Source organism: Rissa tridactyla, chromosome 4, assembly GCF_028500815.1.
Source record: "Rissa tridactyla isolate bRisTri1 chromosome 4, bRisTri1.patW.cur.20221130, whole genome shotgun sequence".
In the NCBI taxonomy this organism is placed as follows: domain Eukaryota; kingdom Metazoa; phylum Chordata; class Aves; order Charadriiformes; family Laridae; genus Rissa; species Rissa tridactyla.
The window spans coordinates 92,865,705-92,878,179 of NC_071469.1; the positions used below are offsets into that span (position 1 = coordinate 92,865,705).

General features: G+C 42.4%; 1 protein-coding gene across 9 annotated transcripts in view; it reads right to left on the reverse strand.

The window, feature by feature from the left end:
- The window catches only part of GALNS (galactosamine (N-acetyl)-6-sulfatase), a 55,941-nt gene that overhangs the window by 29,570 nt on the left and 13,896 nt on the right, over nt 1-12,475 (reverse strand). For all 9 annotated transcript variants that reach the window (XR_008465957.1, XR_008465954.1, XR_008465955.1 and 6 more), the window contains exons 10-11: nt 6,260-6,396; nt 3,398-3,500 (exon numbers count right to left, since the gene is read on the reverse strand). Coding sequence is in view for 4 of the 9 variants with exons in the window: in XM_054198730.1 (XP_054054705.1) it covers nt 3,398-3,500; nt 6,260-6,396 (240 nt within the window). In the remaining 5 variants the exon portion in view is untranslated. The remainder of the gene's footprint in view (nt 1-3,397; nt 3,501-6,259; nt 6,397-12,475) is intronic.

The following is a 12,475-nucleotide window of genomic DNA, read 5'->3' on the forward strand; positions in this document are numbered from 1 at the left end:
CAGGTCTTGTGCAGGGTGAAGATTTCTCTCCCTCGACCAAACTATTTTAAAATCTTTTAACTATTTAAAAATATAAACACGTTTTTCAAGTAAAGTTTCCTTTTCATCTACCTCTGTGTCCTATTTATCACCTCTTAAATGTCAGATATGTCCAACTATGTAAACTTGAGCCACCTGTATGAATGGAGATGAAAGCCAGGTAAACAGACCCAAATAAGCATCCTAAAGGAAAAACGTCCCACAGGGTGCTTACTCGCACTTGCTTTGTTGAGTGAGCCTTCCCTTTATGCTTCCAAGAGACTAACCAGTCAAGAATGCAAGTTACGTAGGTAACCCAGTTAACAGCAAAGACAGCATCAAGGTATCCTCTCCAGCACTAAGACTACAGGAGTTTGTAAGAGCAGTTAGACTAGAAAAAAAATTGCTTTGGGGTTAAAAACCAAACAAACAAAAAAATAGGCAGAACAGCAAACTTCATCTTCGTGAAAAATGACAAATTTTAATCCCAGGCCATAAGGCAGAGGATGCAGACCAGTAAGGACACGTTAATGTCATGGGAGCCTAAGATGAGTGTAAACCTGTGTACTGCTTGCATGGGATCTTTCCAGTGTAAACATTCCAACTCCCATACGGGCAGAAGCATTCATATCCCTGTTATGCTTTCCTAGGCTTTGCTTTCTGCAAGCCGCTTCTCTCTGGTACATTTTTATTTGTATATACATACTTTATTACTTAACTAACTTATACCGAATTCAAAGGCATAGCTTTCCAGGTTAGAGGCCAAAATCGCACACATTCTTTCTAGTTAATCCTGAAAGATCTGGTAGTCCTAAACAGACCCAAGACATGCACTAATTTCACATCTTCCAACATCAACATGAAAATGTGGCTCTGGCTGCTTTAATGGTATAATCTCATCTAAAAGTCAAACAAAACCGCACAAAGTCTGGATTAAAAACAGCGCAAGTTTTCTGTATCGATGATTTCCCACACTGCCAATTACCAAGGGGATTTTGAAAACGAAAGGAGGTTTGGCTCAAATGTGCCACGTATCCGTCACAAGGATGAGATACTCAGCTACCCATAAAACAAACCTCTTGAAAAATTTGCAGACAGCTGCTTTGACACATTTGGCCAACTTCAGACCTCTTTGAAATGGATGGCATGTCAACCAGATATGTCTGTTTATTGCAGGTCTGACTTTGGACCTTCAGACCAAAAGCATTTCACATTTGAGAGTTTAATAAATCATGACACTGGATTCACAGTAAGGTTAACGACCATGCAAAATATCACACAATTAACAAAGCCTCATTAGCTGAAGTTCTACTGGGATGGCAAATCAAACTTATTGAACAGCAAACCCGCCGACAGTCAGAATTCCTAATGCCACACACGCGCATGTATTTAAATATGTTTTTCAAAAGAAATTAGCAAACCAGTTGGCCTTTTTGATTCTGGCAGCAAAAGTGTAGTCCAATATCAATACAGCTGAGAACACCAGTCACTGAAAGAGGCAACTGTACCATAAGGTGAGTTTACAAAACTCCTAAAAGAGGATTCAGAACTGTGAAACTCTTCTGCATTCTGATTTATTTCTATTTTTAAACTTGCAAGGCTTATAATTAATGGCTCGAGGACATGAGGAGAATTGGAACAAATTTCAGCCTCAGCTTCCTCTGCATGTTGTTAATGGCTAGTCTGTCCACTAATGTGCTCCAATTTTACCCACATCAACCACATGTGATACAAGCTGCAGGAAAGCAAGTGAATTTTTAATCATCTCTCTGATGTACAGTATAATTGCTGACTTTTATCAGGCAGTAGTTAAACAAAGACTTAGAAAGAAATAAATATTCCTTAATTGCACAACTGCCATTGCTCACAGTAGGAGAGCCTTTGAAATGAGTAACTGGTCCCCATTATCACGTCTACACACGTAGTCAGACATGTACAAATAAGTTTAGACCAATGTTGATGTTTATTTATGTCCCAACTAGGTATGTAAGTGTGCGCGTGTGCTTATATTACAATGGAGAGCAATTATTCATGTGTGACATTATCTTCCGCGCACATGGGAAAAGCATGCCTCTGAGCCCACACGTGTACCCACATGCAGGCACATACAAGCTCCCGGTGCCTCTCACACAGGGAAAAATCTTCCACACTGTGCCACGTGTAATACATGGGTTTTACTCGCATACTAACCTAGACAAATACATTATCTCATTTTAGCTGTGTAGAATTAGCATTGAGACAGAGCGTGCGATGCATTTCTGGAGCCAACTTTCCTTTCCTTCTTACTCTGTGTAAAACAGAAACTTTTGAGTCCTGGAGCATTACAGTCTTTAAAAGAGAAACACGCGTATTTACAGCCCCGAATGTAAATTACTCCCTTGGAGCTGACGCTTCCTTCTACCCCCAGGACATCCCAATGAAAGAAACTCTGCACTTTTACATCGACAAATGTCACCAGCACTTATTTCTGCACCTGTGATGCCTTGAGGACCCACCATAAGTTAAAAGAAAAAAAAAAAAGGACATAAAAAAAATAAATCATACAAACAGTCCCTCCCCAATACCAGCCTGCTGTCAAAATTGCTGAGAGCTGTGCCATAATGCATTTAGTTCATGTCTGAAGGTATAATCAGCAAGGCACATGTGTGAACCTGCCATTCAAGAAATGCCCCAGAGTTTAGTACCCAAGTCTGAGGCAAGAAAGATACAAAAGAAGAAAAATAACAGTGCTTAACATCCCATTGTGAGAAGATCAGCCAGGAAATTACAAAAGCTGTGCCTATTTGGCAAATAAAATGTTTTACATCTTATAGAGTGATATGGGCTTGCAAAAGTGCTGATAATAGATTAAACACATGTACTCTACTGTTTTCAACAACTGCTGTTCTTTCCACTGTGTGGTTCCTACGGCTTTCCTTTTCCCTTTCAAGAAAAAAACCCACAACCAAAACAACACACCAACAAACCCAGCCCTATTCCATTCGAATAGTTGAGGGAACCAGGTTTTTTGTACTAGATATTGCGAGATACACGATCAGTGCAGCATCAGACTCCAAGCTCAAGCTTTGTAAGGGTATACATGAAAACTCAGAATTCAGCAGGGAAAGAAGGGGCATTAAGCACTGATTAAAGAGAGCACCCCTCAGAACAACTCAGATTTTGCTCATTTTCCTCTGCTTGTCTCCAACTTCAGTAGAGGGCGGCTGTGACACCAGTCCCCTTAGCTTTTGCAGCAGATCTGGTAGCTCTTAAGAGGCTGCGAATAAAATGTTGGCTTACAAGCGCACAGCGACATTCTCCAATTTAAAACTCTGTTTTAAAGGATTATTTTTCCCCAGGATAACGAACGATACCAGGGTGCAGGTTGGTGTCCTGTTACCTTGCTGTACTCCTCCCAGGAGTTGCTCCAGGTCCAGTAGTGAGCCTTGTAAAGCCCGACCCTCACCGCCATCATCTCGTTGCCACGATAATAGAATATGGGCCTGAGAAGGAGAGCAAAGCTGTATGAGAAACACCATCGCATTGGGCTCTGGCAGCCACCGCCGCAGCAGCCTCGCTGATAAGGGAGACAAACACTTCAGTGGGGTCTGACTTCCGATTCAGCTATCAGTCAGAAACAGGCTGCCTCCTAATAGTCTCCACTGCAAGGTTTTCAATTAACATTTTTTAAAGTGTTCATCAAGTTGAGAGCTCACACGGCGCAAAAATGAAACATTATACAGCTTGGCTGCCAGTGATTGTTAATCCTTGAACTATCAGACCCTGTTATTTCCTATAGAGCGTGCCGATTTAAACACCAAATGTCTCAGAAGCGGTGCATGTGCGCACAAGAGCGAAAGGGGGATTCAGAGACTATGTGATGCTTAGCCTCCTCGTTACGGCAGCACCAAGCTATGTGCTGTTAGTGTCACATGGACAGGGTGGCCCGGGAGGACACCAGATGCTGGCCTGTTCTGGATGCCATCTCAGAAAAAATCCATATGGAAAAACCTGGCAGCCAGACATGCTATATTTTTAACTTCTGCTCATTTATTTTTTTTCCCCCCAAACCTCCCTTAGGATCATCTAAATGTACCGCTGAAAACTGCATATTTTTTTTCCTGGAGGTTTTCCTAAATAAGAATACATTTGAGAAATGCACTTTTCTCAGAGCATTTGGTCTGCACCCGTGTACATGCTGGGCATTCCAGATAAGTTCCTGTTGGTTTTCCCGATAACGTGCTCTTGTTTTTTGAGGGAACAGTACAAAATTTTACAGAAACAGAATATCTGCAGGAGAGAGGTTTGATTTCTTGGTGCAGTTCATCACACAAGGACATCAGACTTAGTCAGCTCTTCTCTCCAGTTGTTTCAGGCTGCTGACAGGGCGAGATCGTGACGCCGTTTATCACTATCGGTAGTGTACATACATCTTTGTCTTTCATTCAGAGACGCCACTTGGCAAAGCCTACTCACTCTGGTGATGCCACCTTGAAAAAACAGTCCCTAAATACAAGATAAGATTAAAATCTCCACATCTGAATGTCAGGAGTGGCCTTACATCTCTTCTATTTTAAAATTGTAGCCTCCCCTGCAGGTTCCTCGCACAAACAATGAGCCTTTCTCCTTTGTCACCAGCAACTGCCTGTGAACAAAGGGGAAACTTGCTGCCAGTAGTGCCCGCTCCTGCATCCTTAACCCACCTGGTGAAATAAAGGCAGCTTGAGAGATCTGCCAAAATGCAGAACCTGATCTAAACCAGTCCCATTAACAAAATAAAAAGCCCAAACAAACATACTACAAAACATGCCAGTCTCCTTCCTTTGCTGTAACACTCACTATTTGACAAGCTCTTACATGCTCCTTTGATTGAAGATGTGGAGGTTAGGTTTTTGCCCTTTTTTTTTTTTTAATAAATTTTCCATCTTTAAAAGATTACAGTTTGTACTCAAAATTCTGCTATTACTGATTTCTTTTTTCCCTATTCACCTTTTCCTTTTTAAGCTTAAAAGAACACGACAACTGCATCATCTGGATAGTTTTTGGGGGCTATAGGAACTGTGACCTGATCAGGTCTGGGGGGAAAAAATAAAAATAAGCAAAAAAAAAAAAAAAAGAAGAAAAAAAAAGACTAAAAAAAGAAGGAAAAACAAGAAAAAAAAAGGAAGAAAAAAGGAGTGGAAAAAAAGAAGGAAAAAAGGAAAAAAAAAAAAAAAGAAAAGAAGGAAAAGCCACGATGTGCCCTGAGTGACTGCTCACTATCGTAACACAAACACCGCCAGTTCCAAGGAGCTGGTGACTGCAACGAAATTCTCTTTTAAAACGACAAAGCAGCTTTACAAACTTTCAGAAGTAGAGATGGGATAAGCCGTGTTTGAGGAACCTGCAGTGCGCCATGTCAGCCACTGGCTGAGCTCTCAGGTAATACTGTATGCAATGCTTTGCTTAACAGGCACAAAAGCAGTTTTACGGAACAAAGGCTTACATCCAACGCAGAAAAGAACTCAAATATGTTTTCCACACCTATCTTTCCTTGCTACCTCACAGACAAAGAATATGTTTGTATTCAGATTTCCTGGGCTGCCAAATTCCTCATCAAAATCACAACTACAAGACCTCTTTTGACCTCCAACCCTTCCAACGAGCGAGCTGATATTTGCTGTCAAATCGTAGCGCCTGTACCCAACCGCTGGCAGCATGCCTCCACGCCCCAAAAGATCCCAGGTCTTTAACCCGAATCTATTCTTGCAAAAACATACACAGAAACAAGACCTTGGGAGGAGATGGGATTCCAGATCATCCGCACCCGCCCAGCCTTCACCCCCCAGTCTCTCTAAAACAGGGGCTACAAAGACCCAGCATACACTCTTGGATGTTTTTCCAGTAATAAATAATGTATTCTCCCCTACCCAGGCTACAGTTTTCAGGCTTTTATCTCCCCTATTGCCATATGTTGTTCCAGGGATCCCTGCTAACCCCCTGACATTTTCATCTGTCCCCAGACTCCACTGTACGGCAACATGCCACATGTTAGGAAATCCCTCCTCTGCTTGCTCCACCAGAGAATTAGCACATTGCGTAAAGCTCCGGTGCTACCCCACCTCATTGAGCAGGAGCAAAGATGCATCAATTCAGTTTATAAGATATTTCTGTAAGCTTGATTTAAAAAAACAAAAAACAAAACAAAACAAAAAAGAAACCCCCAAACTTGGCATCACTTCACTTTGGAGGCAAGAGTCGGAGCTCTGGGCTCATAACTAACCTGTCAATTAGCTTGCCCTGCAAGATGGCAGGTAAAAGGTCGATGCCGTCAATCTGTCTGTCACTGGGAGGCTGCAGTCCCGCCAGGGAGAGGCTGGTGGTGAAGAGATCCATCACGTTGCCCAGCTGATGACTGACCTGAAAAATCAACAGAAATGCATTTGCAAGAAGACCTTCAATAAAAGCCGAAACGAAAACAGGCTGGTTTCCACCAAAGCAGAAGTATTGCTTCTTGAACCTCCTCCTCCGCTAAGCATCCTTTGAGACTATCTTCCTTTACAGTGCTGCAGTCACTAGCAAACCTCCTATTAAAATAATAAAGGAGATGAACCAAAATGCAAATGCTCCCTGTAAACGGAGAATTATGGATCATTTTTTCATTTTCCTCTCTCTCTTCTCACTTCTCTATGCACATACTTTACAGGAGCATGTTTTCGCAGAGTTCAACTTGATTTAGCAAATTCCAAGTCACTCGTGGATTGAAAAATCAGCACTTAAACCAAGAAAAAACACAGTCCTTGATTTGTTCCCTCTCCAGGTCATCTCTGGAGTCTAGAATACCCTAAGAGAGCTCCCAGAAAGCACTGGGATAGATGGATAATAACAAAAAGAGCCCAATGACTTCATCTGCAAACCATTTCCAACAATTCAAGAACTGTAAAGTTGTGGTATTTTTAGTATATATTTTAATAAGAGAGAAAAACATCTGGTTTTGGCTCCAATGGAGATGTGCAAGCTTTTTTTTTTTTTTTTCCTTCCTTAATTGGAAGCCATACTTATCTCTCTGGTTTTAATTATTTATATTTTAAAAATCTAAAAAGTCTGTTCTGACTGATACTTTCTGAATCTTTGCTCCCATCCTCCTTGTGGTATGCTACAGTTATCTGCTGTAGGATGTTTAATTAGCCAGCGACACACTAAATTGAAGCAGATACGTTCCAATCAAGAGCAAGACTGTTTTGCACCAGGATGCACCAGCACAAGATGTGACATGAAAAGAGCCTTTTCAGCCGTACCACTTGCTCGGAGACAAGAAGCCATCTGATACAAGCCCACATCTGTAAGTACAGAAGCACTTTCTGACTCAAATCCAAGCTCTAGCAGCAGCCTTGCAATTGTCAGTGTGAACATTATGATGCTGGGACTATCAAAGACTTTTTATCTCGGAATCCTCTTTTTACGCACAAACAGACCCCCAGCCTGTAAGCTGACACTAATTATTTAAATACAACAACAAATGATTACATGATAAACGAATTTTTGCAAAATGCTGTCTCTAGAAAAAAAAAAATGAAGAGAAAATGTTATTTTTGTTGGGACACTAAGCCTTTTATTAAGGGACTGGGCTGAAAAAAGTGAACACAAAGGAAAAATTAACAAGCTTAAAAAAAAATAATCTGGAGAAAGCAACATGCAGGGGACTGATTACAAGTTTAACATTATAATATCACATTACTTAATTATAGTAATTTCAAATTTTAATGGCTTTCATTCATCAAAAGGTGTTGGCAGGAACACATAATATTAAAGCTGCATACAAGAATATTTCCATGACTCTGAAGAGATCAAAGTGCAAAGCTCTAAGCACAAGAGGAAGCCTGACCATGGAAACCCTTGCCCAGGAAAGCAGTTGGATCAGGCAATCGAGATCAATAGATCTTGCAAAAGGTCTCGGACATTTGAGGTTAAGCCTTATTCATGGCCATTGCTGCAGCAGGCAGCCTGGAAGAGGACGTGCTCAGCCTGTCCTTGTAGGCAGTGACAAACAGAGATGAGCCCACAAATCCCTCACAAAAGCAGATGTATAGATGAAGCTCCCTCTCTGCATGGAGAAAAGGATGGGGATCTTCTCATACACATACAGCTGTGGAGAAGGAAACAGAACTGAGCCCTCCGATGGGGTAACCCCGCTTCTGGCTCTCCCCAGGGCCATTTGGCAAACACAGAACCAAAGGCGGCTGTGTCATCCGTGGGATTAGCTGGGGCAGACAGTGCTGCGTGGTGCTTGGACCTTCACCTTGCATAGGCTCTTCTCTGGTCTCAGATGTGCACTCAAAAAGGACTGACATTAAAAAAAATAAATAATCAGTATACACGTGTGCAAAAAAGAAACCGAATCCAAACCATCAGCTCACACCTTACAGAGCTGGGCAGCCTCACGGGCCACTGGTGTTGGGATTGCTGCACTCCCTCTGAAGTCAGAGGGGATTACAAATGCTCAGCGTCTCAGCAAAGATGCTCAGTCCCTCATAGGCTCATCTGCTGGTTAATTTACCCCGAGCGTGCCTTCGGAGAGCTGCAGGGTCAGCAGAACACCATATGCAGAGCTCAGAGTCTAATAAAGAGGAGATCTGGCACACGCCTGCTCCCTGACAACTGCTACGTCAGGAGCAGGCGGGCAAGCTGGTGTCTGAGACTTTTTGTAATTAGGTCTCTCACAATTTATAAGGCAAATCCAAAAGTCACTCTTCTCGTCGTCGCTCCATTCCCTCGCCTCAATCTTTTGATAACAGGCAGCAAGAGGCAACCACTGACCTGAGACTCGTGCCTCTAATATCACCTAATTTATACATCGCGTTGTGACAATCCTGTGGGGCCACCATGGTCTTCTTGTACTGGCCCTTATTAACCATAACCAGATGTAGATGACTCTCTTTAATCATCAAATTACGTTCCTGGTCTCAGACAACATTTTTCCGTGAAGCAGAGAAAACTTCTTAAGGAAATTAAATGCCCATGCCACAGCCACTTGGATTTATCTGTGCTCTGCAGCACCACATTGAAGAAGGGGGGGAAAAAAAAAGGTTAATATTTATATAAAACTTTGAAGTATTTTCAGAGAAAAATAAAGAAATTACCATTTTCTCCTGTCAACAGTGCTCTTTCATTCTAGTTGCCTTTCCCATATTTTATTTTTTTTTTAAGAAAAGAAAAAGAAAAATCCAGAGAGGGCAACAGCCCAGAGAAAATAAATAATATATAAAAAAAGAGTGAGATCAGATATTGCTCGTATCAGTGAGAAACAGCCGGTATTACGCACGTAAGAACGGATTTCTCCCCCTTCCTTCCCCCCCTGCTTTTTAATAAACTCTCAGTATACACATAACGTCTTTAAGAAAATGAAATCCTTTTGCTGTGGGCCACGTCGCTAGAAGAAATAGTCACCACTGCTGTTATCAGTGCTTTCAAGCTTTAACTCTGAATCAAAGGCGACAATTAATAAAGTCGCCCCCGCCAGGAATGGAAAGGAGGAAAGCTAAATATTTGAAACTGGGTGAACAAATGTCAGGGTGTTTTTAAATAAAATCCTTTTACAGTTATCACAGCGAGCAGACCTGATATCCCTGTCTAATTCAATTTCAATTTGCGCCCCATGGGAGATAGCGAAGAAAAGGTTGCAATGCTGTCTTTGGGTTGATATGTTCTTTTCTCCTTCAGGAAGCAGGCACGAGAGAGGAAGGGGAGGAGGGTGAGGGAAGAGAGGAGGAGGATTCAAATACCAACAGAATATGATTTTTTTTTTTTTTTTCCAGCTGGATCCTTCCAGAAGGCAGATGTGATGTGGGGAATGTTGAAATGCTGATTTGTTGTGAATTCACCTGGAAAACGTAGCTGAGGAGGAAACTGCAGAAAGGCTGTTTGTGTGTGAATAAATATTCCTGATGGGGGACCAGAATTAACTGAATGTTGATGCCAAGAGCAACACGCGCTCCTGAGGCATCCCTCTCCCCCAAAAAACTGCAAATCAGCCAACTCCATCAATTATCCTAACCTCTACCAATATCCTGTCAAGTGTTCACAATCCTGTCACCTCACTTCTTTTCGTTTAAATAAAAAGGTACTCCTTTATTTCAGCAAACACATGTACCCTTTAACAGAAATAACCCACACACACACCCTGTATATCAATAAGATTATTAATAAACTGCCAGTTCCCATCAGCAGAATAAGCCTTCCACCCAATAACTGGATTTCACTGGCCTGAGACACAAGTCCTCTTTTCTGGCTGCAGTTGTGCCAACTGGAACAGTCACTGGTCCTCTGCCTGCTCCTCAAAATGTCCACAGCTGGGAAAGAACAACCGTTGCACTGGGAGCAACCCCGGCGCAGGACGGAGGAGTTGACCCTTCCTCATTGTGCTTGGTACTGCTGAGAAGCTCTTTGCTTCCACCCTGGTTCAGGGCTCCCAAGCCTTTGTTTCCTTCAGCTCGTTTGAAAAGAAAGAGCAATGAGAGACTTTGAAGCAGTTTTCCCACATTTTACGGATTCTTGGACTACACAGGATTTAAGCTGACTAGTTTAAACTCGCAGTCAGGAAGGTGTTGAAGCTACAGACTCCACAAGATACAGAAAAGAAGCCAAAAATGTACTAGCAAACGCGTGTCTCTTCACTTACTATGTCAGCAAAAGAGGCAATTATGAAGCAATAACTACAGGCGCCCCACAGGCCAACGGAGCATGAGCTGTATTACACAGAAGCAATGCCAAACCTCTCACCTGCGGTCAGTGCTGCTGTGGGTACCAGTGCTGGAGCCTCGATGGCAAGAATACAAGCAGAAAAGACATATAAGTAGCTATATCACATATTTACTTATCAGTAGCATCGTGTGGGGGTCTAACTCGGAGCAAAGCAGCACATCCTGGGGACAGAGTTCAGAAACGGCTTCTCAAGGCACCCGAGTGGAGTCCCAGAGGACATCTGGGAGCGTAACGCCCGCACGTGCAGACATTTGGCAGGCAACATCGTGAACTGGAGCCCAGGGTAGGAAGGATTTAAAGTTAAGCACGTGCTTAAGAGCCAAGGATGATATCAGCAGTGGTGGAGGAGGGGATTTTCGGGCACATACCTGCCCAGTGAGACAGTAAGCACACTCTCCAGCTCCCTGAGCATGCATGGGCTCGTGATAGTACAGCATCGGTCAGTCCACCCTCCTACGCAAACACGTTAATTCTGCACAGAAATGACTGTTCACAGGAATTCAAACAGCAGCTTCAACTGTGGCCTCAGGCAGGAAGCCATGCATCACGCCAGGCTACTGAGATCGTTTTGCACCACATAAAGCTTCACTGCTGCGCTACGTGCAAAAGACTACCTGAGAGAGGGGTACTGGCCAGTTACGGCTAGAAAAGAAGCAGGCACAGTGATTTCTCTACTCATGTTCTTAATTATCCTCAGAGTTACGACAATGGAAAGAATTTTTAAATTTGGTATTTACTTGTCCCCATTTATAATGCATGTTTACTTTTAGCACATTATTCAGTTTGGACATGGAAAACAAAACAGTCAGCTTCAGTTTCATGTTCTCGTATGCTAGCCCAAGGCTGTTTAACTTGGCTTGTAAAGGCTTTATGGAAATGTTTAAATTTAAACAAAAAGACTGTTTTCATTTCAAATTAAAAAAATAATAAAACATCCCTAGCAGGTTTAGTGAACTCTAAAAATGATGAAACCAAACTACCCTCCTGCCCTCAGCTGCAGATCTAAGCTATCTGATGGGCTTCCTCCTAAACGTAAATGATAAAATATCATTATCCTGACTCAATTAAACCACTGAAAAGGAATGCAACTTAGAAAAATGTTTTATTTATGAATAGTTTGCAGTCTTAAGAACAGTGCCCAGTTAACGAAGTAGCACTTTCTTCAGGGATGAGAGATGCTCACAAAGGGGAGGGAATCTGTATTATTTACTGTGAACCCTGCCTGCAGAAGAATTGATCGCATCTTTCTTTAATGAGAACTGGGACAAGAGAGGCTGGTAGTGCCACTGGAGGATTATTTTGAAGTGATCATATCTGAATTTGTGTACAGGCAGGAAAGAGCAATAGTCTGGTATCTAGACCTCCCCTAGTGGAACTTTTATCAAATATGAAAGCAAGAGCTGTGAGGGTCAAACCACTTGATACTTCAGGGCACAGAGAGTGCGTATGGGCAACACACTCCTGCTCTAGACTGGGACACACGTTAGCAACCTGTCTTTATACTCCAATTTGTTCAAACATGTAACCCACTGAAAATATTGTGTTCCACAAGACTAACGGGTTTAAATAGAGCAGGAAGACAAAAAGACCAGACCGCTTGGGGCTCGCAAAAGTATTGATCAGAGACACTCGAGATGCAAATTTGCAAAAATGAACAGGAATGGCATTGTTCTTGAGGGGCAGCATTCAGCTCCTTATTTAGACAGACATCTGGACTGACACAGGCATGTTAAAAGTC